General features: G+C 42.0%; 1 protein-coding gene across 1 annotated transcript; it reads left to right on the top strand.

The window, feature by feature from the left end:
- Positions 1-3,972: 3,972 nt before the first annotated feature.
- LOC116763572 (porphobilinogen deaminase-like) lies at positions 3,973-4,877 on the top strand. The gene is given in 2 exon segments (XM_032651488.1): positions 3,973-4,150; positions 4,153-4,877. Coding segments are annotated over 2 exon segments (876 nt in total). The 5' UTR covers positions 3,973-3,984; the 3' UTR covers positions 4,863-4,877.
- Positions 4,878-8,481: the final 3,604 nt, after the last annotated feature.

Below are 8,481 nucleotides of genomic sequence, written 5' to 3'. Positions count from 1 at the left end.
GACCGTCCTTTAAACTACTCCCATTCCTAGCCCCTAGACACTGAGATCAGGGTGTCAGCAGGGTTGGTTTCCCCTGAGGCCTCTCTCCTGGGGGTGTATACGCTCGTCTTCTCCCTGTCCTCACATGCTCTTCTGATCTATCTGTGTCCAAATTTCCTCTTCTTATAAGGACACCAGTCATACTGGATGAGGGTCTACCCTAATGACCTCATTTTAACTTAATTACCTCTTTAAAGACTTTATCTCCAAATGCAGTCACATTCTGAGGTACTAGAGGTAGGGCTTCAAAATTTAAAATATGAATTTGGCAGGGGGATTGGCACACAATTCAGCCCATAACACACAACAGACTAGGTTTCAAGGTTAGCCAAAAGGATGTTAAAATTAATTTATGTACCATAAGATCACCCTAAAATAATAAGCATCAGCTCACACAGAAAATTCCAGAAGGTTGCCCAGATGTGAAAGTAATTGAGGGCATGTAAATAGAGAGGTTTACAGGAGTGCTTTCAATCTTTTGGCAAGTGGACAGGCTTGGTCTAGCTTCACATTGGCACTGCAAACCTGCATTCTATACCAAGGCACATACTAAAAGACGATTTACTTTCCAAGACATTGTATTGAAGAATGACTTGGCCCCAAGGTGAATAACTTCTGGACCAGTTGTGTCAGTAATACTGTAATAAAGACCAAACATGACTCCATACTGGATCTATTCCTTTAGCTCTAACCTTTGTGCTCTGTTGCCTGTGCTTAGTCATGCTGGCTCTGGATCTTTTGCAAAAGAATGTTGTCTATAGTGTGAAATATACAGGATAGCCTATTCTCAAGGCTCTGATCTTTAAAAGTATACCACTTTTCCATTCATACAGAGATTAAAAGTTGCAGAACAGAGAATAGTATTTGTCCTGTTGGAGGTTTACAGGAACATTGTGACCAGACCTATGTGGACAGATGTAAGAGCAAAGGATTCCAACACCAAGTTTGTGACAACCATCCCACCTCCTCCCCTTTTAATATAAAAGAAGCCTGAATTCTAACTCAGGGAAATGGTTCTTTAGGACACTAGTCCACCCTCTTCTCGGTCTGCTGGCTTTCCAAATAAAGTCACTATTCCCTGTCCCAATACCTCGTCTCTTAATGTATTGGCCTGTTGTGTGGCAGGCAGTATGAGCTTGGACTCGGTAACTATCTTGCTATTATTGTTAAAGTATATATATATATATATATATATATATATATATATATATATACACGTACATATATATATATATGTATATGTATATGTATATATATATGTCCTTACAAAGGAAGTCCTGAGGTGGTTTCAGTATTTTAGAACTGAAGTAGGGGTAAATTGCTGAGTTAATGTATCAGAACGTAGACACCCTCTTTTCCCCTAACAGCATCCCCAATCAAACCTTCAGGATTTGAAGGAAATTGTGAGTTTCATCCACTTTTTCTTTTTCACCAAAAAAGACATTCTTGTCTTTAAAAATCTTGTTTCTTAAACTGTGACCCTTCCCAGCGAAATCAGAATCACCTGGGGTCTTATTAGCAGGCAGCATTGCTCCCCCAGACCCACTAAATGTGATTCCCTGGGGATGGGACCCAGTCATCTGCTTTGGTAACAGGCTCTCTAGGTGATTCTTATATTCAATAAAAGTTGAACATTGTTTTTAAAAGCTGATGAGGGTCTCATGTACAAAATATTTACTTTGGTGGATAGATTTTTTTTTAAAAACTGCTCCTTAAGATAGCAGGAAGAGAAATATTAACAATAATAATAATTTTGTTTTGAACATAGTTGTACATAGTTAACTCAAAGGCGTGAATGAATCCTTACTAAAGTCTATCACATGACTAAGGGCTCTCCCAGCATAGGTAAGAGTGGGAATGGACCTTGCAGGTAAGGTACTTTGGTCAGTGAAGGTCCCACCTGTCAAGCAGCCAAGTATGTCCTGCTGGGTCAGCTTGCTGGACTCCTGTGTATGCAGCCAGTAAGGAGACGATGAGCCCACCTGAATCTGTACAGTTTGTGACACTTGGCAGAGCAGACGGCATGAGCTTCATCTTCACATTCGTTTCTCTTTCCCCCCAAGTTTCATGCCCAGTGTCCTGGCCAGGTAGACACTGCACGCACAGTTATGACAGTTGTGTCATAGCAAGGAAGCTCACACTTAGAAAAAAAACCCAATCTATTAAAGGAGCTGTTAGTAAACCTGTCCATCCACCCCTACAGAGAGAGGACAATATCTTTATTATTCTGATCAGGAAACAAATCTATCTTCTGACTCAGAGAGAGGTATCATTTTTATCATCCTGGACTATCTCCAAGGATAGAAGGAAACTAGCTTCATTATCCTGGAGAATAAACAAACCTTCTCCCTGCCTGGAGAAGATCTGCAAATCTCCTTGAACAAAACTATCAATGCTTTTTGCTCAGAAGACATCCAGATATGCCAGGATTATCTCTCAGCACTACCTTTTAATATGTTTTGCTTTGGTGACTCAGAAGTTAGCCTGGGTGTTAGGACAACTCAGGCTTGTCTTCTTGCATTGACTCCAGAAGGTAAATCTTTCTATTTAATACTTTGTATAATCATGAACTCAGGCTTCAGACTTTTTAAGTAATGCATCCTGTACCTCAAGCAGAATCTTGCATGTAGCCTCAATGTATACAAAAAGATGAAAGCAGAGGAGATGAGGTGAAGCTGTCATGAGCTGGGACTTCTCCTCAGCCCCTTTCCCCTTATCTCCCTGCATTGTATTCTGGATCAACTTGGCCTCTGAGCAACCTCAAAAGCTCATATCCCTCAAAATACAGTTGAAAACCATCACTGTACTAAAAGATTGATTGCTGTTTTATAATTGCTAGCCCTCCTCAGCAGGTTGGTGGGTTATCGTGCAGTGAGAAAAGGGGTTAGGGTATGAGTAAGTAACAAACAGTTCTTCCCGGCAGCAGTGGAGGGGAAAGCTGGTGGTTTTAGTCACTAAGTCATGGAGGAAAATAGTTTAGTTGCTGTTACAGGAAACATGTCCAAGTGTGTCCGTAAAGGATAGTGGTCATCTCTGTACCCTTTTACTTACTTATTTGTGCATTTATTTTTTTCAGCAAGAATATCATATCGATATTGATGACCTACTAAATACCAGACATAGTGTTAGTGTACAAAAGTGAATAAGACATGATGCCACTAAAAGGAGGGATAAATAGAAGCAAGTATTACATCAGTAAAAGCTAAATTTTTACAATGACAACATTACATACATGTGCCGTACAAGAGTATGATGTGTTTCTATGACATCTTCTGTTAGTTGACTCTTTCTGCCTGAGACAGTCATCAGAATATGTGCAGCAATTCCTTGTGTTGGAGAAGATGGAAAGCCTTGAGGGACACTTTTTATTTTATTTTATTTATTTATTTATTTACTTGTTTGTTTGTTTGTTTGTTTGTTTGTTTTTGGCTGTGAAACGAGGCACGTAGGATCTTAGTTCCCAGATCAGGGATTGAACCTGTGCCACCTTTAGTGGAAGTGCAGAGTCTTAACCAATGGACCACCAGGGAAGTCCCAGAGGGACACTTTTTTTTTTTTTTTTTTTTTTTTGGGTTACGCGGGCCTCTCAATGTTGTGGCCTCTCCCGTTGCAGAGCACAGGCTCCGGACGCGCAGGCTCAGCGGCCATGGCTCACGGGCCTAGCCGCTCCGCGGCATGTGGGATCTTCCCGGACCGGGGCACGAACCCGTGTCCCCTGCATCGGCAGGCGGACTCTCAACCACTGCGCCACCAGGGAAGCCCAGGGACACTTTTTAAAATCTACTTGCTTTCCCACTCTGAGGCTCAGCTGGCCACAGGCCAGGGGCTGAGGTTCCTTTCTTCCAAGCCAGTGATTCTGGTTCTTGGATAAGGTGTTGAGGAACACTAAGAGCAGTGGGGACTGTGACCTCGGGACTTTATCTGCAGGAAGAAAACAGTCCAAATATGAGAGTGATTCGCGTGGGTACCCGCAAGAGCCAGCTGGCCCGCATACAGATGGACAGTGTGGTGGCAATGCTGAAAGCCTTATACCCAGGCCTGCAGTTTGAAATCATTGCTGTGTCCACCACAGGGGACAAGATTCTTGATACAGCTCTCTCTAAGATTGGAGAGTTACCAAGGAGCTGGAACACGCACTGGAGAGGAATGAAGTGGACCTGGTCGTTCACTCCCTGAAGGACCTAGCTCCCTGCAGAGAGCAGCCCCAGCTGCAGAGAAAGTTCCCACATCTGGAGTTCAAGAGTATTCGGGGAAACCTCAACACACGGCCTTGGAAGTTGGATGAGCTGCAGGAGTTCAGTGCCATCATCCTGGCTGCAGCTGTCCTGCAGTGCATGGGCTGGCAGAGCCAGGTGGGACAGATCCTGCACCCTGAGGAGTGCAGGTTGGGGGCTCTAGGAGTGGAAGTTCAAGCCAAGGACCAGGACGTCTTGGATCTGGTGGGTGTGTTGCATGATCCTGAGACTCTGCTTCACTGCATTGCTGAACAGGCCTTCCTGAGGCACCTGGAAGGAGGCTGCAGTGTGCCAGTGGCAAAGCATACAGCTATGAAGGATGGGCAACTCTACCTGACTGGAGGAGTCTGGAGTCTGAATGGCACAGGTAACATGCAAGAGACCATGCAGGCCACCATCCATGTCCCTGCCCAGCATGAAGATGGCCTTGAGGATGATCCACAGCTGGTGGGCATCACTGCCCAGAACATTCCACAACAAGCCCAGCTGGCTGCTGAGAGCCTGGGCATCAGCCTGGCCACCTTGCTGCTGAACAAAGGAGCCAAGAACATCTTGGATGTTGCACGGCAGCTCAATGATGCCCACTAACTGGTCTGTGGGGCACAGGTGCCTAGGTTGCTGGTGCCCAGTGCCTACATCCCAACCCTCAGTGCCCCATTCCCATTGCTACCTGGGGGGTGATTACCCAGGGGATTGAACTGCAGAGGCAGAGACATCCAGAGACTTGTCTCACCTTGGGTCCTTGGTGATGGCTTGTCTCTTCAGTAGGTGGGGGCTTAGTCTCTAGAGAAAAATATCTAACAAGCCACAGCCTTTGAATGTAACCAACTCTACTAATAAACCAGATCTGAAGGTGAAAAAAAAAAAGTCTACTTTCTTTGAAGGCACTGAATCTTATAAACTCTAAATATTTTCATAATTCTTAAATTTTTGTGACCAACTAACCAAATTGTGCATCAGAAAGGCTTTTTCCTATAAATAACATCCAGCTGCTTTTCTAACAGGACAATCACAAACAACCTAAGCAGAGAATAATTTCTCCTTAGGGAAGGGCCTAGAAGCTTAAAATTGATAATATATACCTTTTATCAAAAATGACGATGATCTCTACTAAATGTTCTAGTTATATTAAATCATTTAGTTTAATTCTCATAATTACTTAATGAGTTAAGTACTGTCTTACTTTTGAAGTGAGAAAAGGGAGAGTCAGGGCTGCTAGGTGATTGCCCAACATGCTACAGGAAGTACCGGCAGGTCTGTCCACTCCCGTTCCCGGGTTCCTCAGAGCCCTGTGCTGTGCTTGAAGAGCAGGAAGCCACTGCCAGCTCCTCTGTACCCAAGTCATCCTTTTAGCCTTCATCATAAAGGGAAATTCATGTCTTTCATCTTCTCTGACCAGTAAGCTCCCTACATCTTTCCTTTCTCAATAATGTCTAATGAAATATGAGAATATATGTAACCTGGGGTATGAATTTCCCTTTTGAGTATTCAGAAAGACTCTTCTGCAGTAAAGAAAGAAAATAAATTGGTAGAAGAAATTCAAAGAGTGTTAAATCTTGACAAAAGTTTGAATAGGTAAAATAATTTTTATCTTTATGTTGATGACAAGAAACTTTGGACGAAATCACTTGAAGATGAATTTTCTCTTTCAATTTTGAATTGCAAGAAGATAGCAAATAAATGTAGCATATACAAGAGTGGGTAAAATTATATTTATCTTTTTGCTAAGAATCATTAAAGTAACACTGATATACTACTAAACAAAAATGTACATCTTTGGATCATTTTTAAAATATAACAAACTCGGGAATAGAAATAGGTTATAAAATCAATTCATAGACTAGTTTAACCTAAACGAATACTCTTGCTCTACAAAATTTTTCATATAATGTATTCACTAATTACATTCTGTCGAAGATATAAGAGCTTTATTTGACATTTATACAATTTAAGGTTCTGCTATGTCTAAATAGCTAGGAATGACTTCTCTTTAATTCAAAAACTAAATTAAGTCTATATTTTACTTTTAAAATATAAAAATAATCAAGAAAATGCTATCTGTCCTACAGTTCCTTTTGTTATTAGACTAGCCACTGGGTTTTACTTCAGCAAAAAACCATGAACTGACGCCTTATTGAGTGTACTGTTACATAGGAAGAGCAAATACTCCAGCACATGTGCAAAAGATTCCACCAAATGTAAAATATTTGGTTTCAAGTCTTTACCCAGCTGCCTGGGGACACCAGTTCACTAATGGCTGAAGAGCGTCTGCCTCCGTCTGGCTTCCAGGTAGACAGCAATCATACCTCCTTCCCATCTGCTTTCACTGGTAACCTATGTAAGGTTGAGAGTGGGTGAGCGATTACAGGAAAGTTAAGAAAGATGGGCAGTTCTAAATAAGACCGTATGATTCCTACCTCTGTAAGCAAATGGACCATTTCTTAGGTTGCTGGCAGATGTTGAGGTAAGGTAGACGACTTATCAGTCAAGCTGAAGATATAGGGAAAGAAAATCCTTCCTTCCAGTCATTGAGCCTAACATTTAACCACACCCCAACCAGAGTTAGTAACTGTCACATGACAGAGGGGACTGTCCCCTTCTCTGACAGGAACTGCTAAAGAAGTGCCCCTGGCTGGGAACTAAGAGTCCTCCAAGACCATGGGCCTGCTGGATCCACTTCAGGGTTGGCACTGCTAGCAGTTTTCACCTAAGCTGAGAGGCACTAGGTCTTCTCTTTTTAACACATCCTAAAATAGCAAGAACTTCCTGGGCATGGCACAGTGATGCCTTCCTAATTGTGACAGTTATGTTTCTAATGAATTGCCTCTAATCTGAATTTCTGCAAGTGTCAATGCAAGTGTGGACTATTCACTATAGATTCATATAGATTTGTATGTTTTACTGCCATTCTATTTCAACTCCAAATTAGTGTCTAATGATTTAGCATCATTTCACTCTTTTTCCTCCTTCTGCCTCAGCTTCCTTCCATAACCAAATATGTTTAAACTTCCTAAGATATCTATTTAGTAAATGGGATCATGTGCATAATTTGCCCAAAGCAGGAGACACCTACTTCTGTATAGAGTATAGAGGCTAGTGATTTCAAAGTGATCTCAATAAGTGTGTTGCCAGCCAGGCCCTCCTTCCAAGCAGCTGTAATTTGAGCGTATGCTATATTTAATTTATTAGCCTAGGACAAGTTAATTGCATAGGTTCCACAAAACAGAGCATGTTGTTTATAGTAACTACATGTTAATACCTTTGAACACAACAGTAGTTACACAGTGACTTTGCACCTCGACCATCACGTGATTAACTGGTGTTTGGTGTTTTAAGCTGTGTGTGAGGTCAGCATCGAGGCAGACAGGGTTTATGCATAAACGGACACCTTAGTATCCTTACTCTGTTCCCACGAACTTTGCTTCTTGTTTAATTCTAGTGGGTTTGCACACAGCTCGCTGGGGTAGGAGGGCTGCTGCCCCAGCAGCCTTGACGCTTAAGACCAGCACACAGAGGCAGCAAACCTTTTTGGGGCACAGGACACCATGTACTCAAGGAAGACAATATCAGCGTTTGCCCAGTACATACACATCTATAAAAACTTCAGTAAACACACAGGTGTAATGGCTTCAGTCTTATGTCTAAACAGAACTTTAAAATCACACTTCAGCCTGAGTACTTCTGAGAAATGATTACACTTTTCAAGATGTTGGAAGGTATGTGGCTTTCAGGATTCTATCTCTTAAAGACAAGAAAGAAGAGTCGTTTTTGCCCGAAGTGCTGACTTGGCTTTGAACATCACGTTTTACAGACTATTCTGCTCTGGGTTATGTTTACAGCAGTGAACGCCTTGGTGCTTTTAATTAACAGTCCTCCATTGTCTAATTAATGGTCTCCTCCTTCCTCCCCAAAACCCTTCGTTAGCCCCTCCAGTTTTGATGAGAAAATATACCAAATATACCATTATTTTTCCCTGAATATCCTGTTTTGATTAGTTACTTCAACAAAAATAACTCTTAGGAGAGTGAGGCCACAAAAGGGGAAGTAAAGAAAATGCAGAGGTGTAGAAGGCAGTCATTTCACAAAGCACAGATTTCATACCCAAGTTTAATAAAATGAAATCAGCAGCCTGACTCAGCTTATAGACTATAAAGCCCTCCTTCCCCCCACTTTTCCTCCCAACACTTCAGGTTAGATGGGAGAAATG

The sequence above is a fragment of the Phocoena sinus genome, chromosome 12 (genome assembly GCF_008692025.1).
Source record: "Phocoena sinus isolate mPhoSin1 chromosome 12, mPhoSin1.pri, whole genome shotgun sequence".
Classification (NCBI taxonomy): domain Eukaryota; kingdom Metazoa; phylum Chordata; class Mammalia; order Artiodactyla; family Phocoenidae; genus Phocoena; species Phocoena sinus.
The sequence above is the reverse complement of the archived record's forward strand: the minus strand, read 5'-3'. Positions and strand labels throughout refer to the sequence as shown.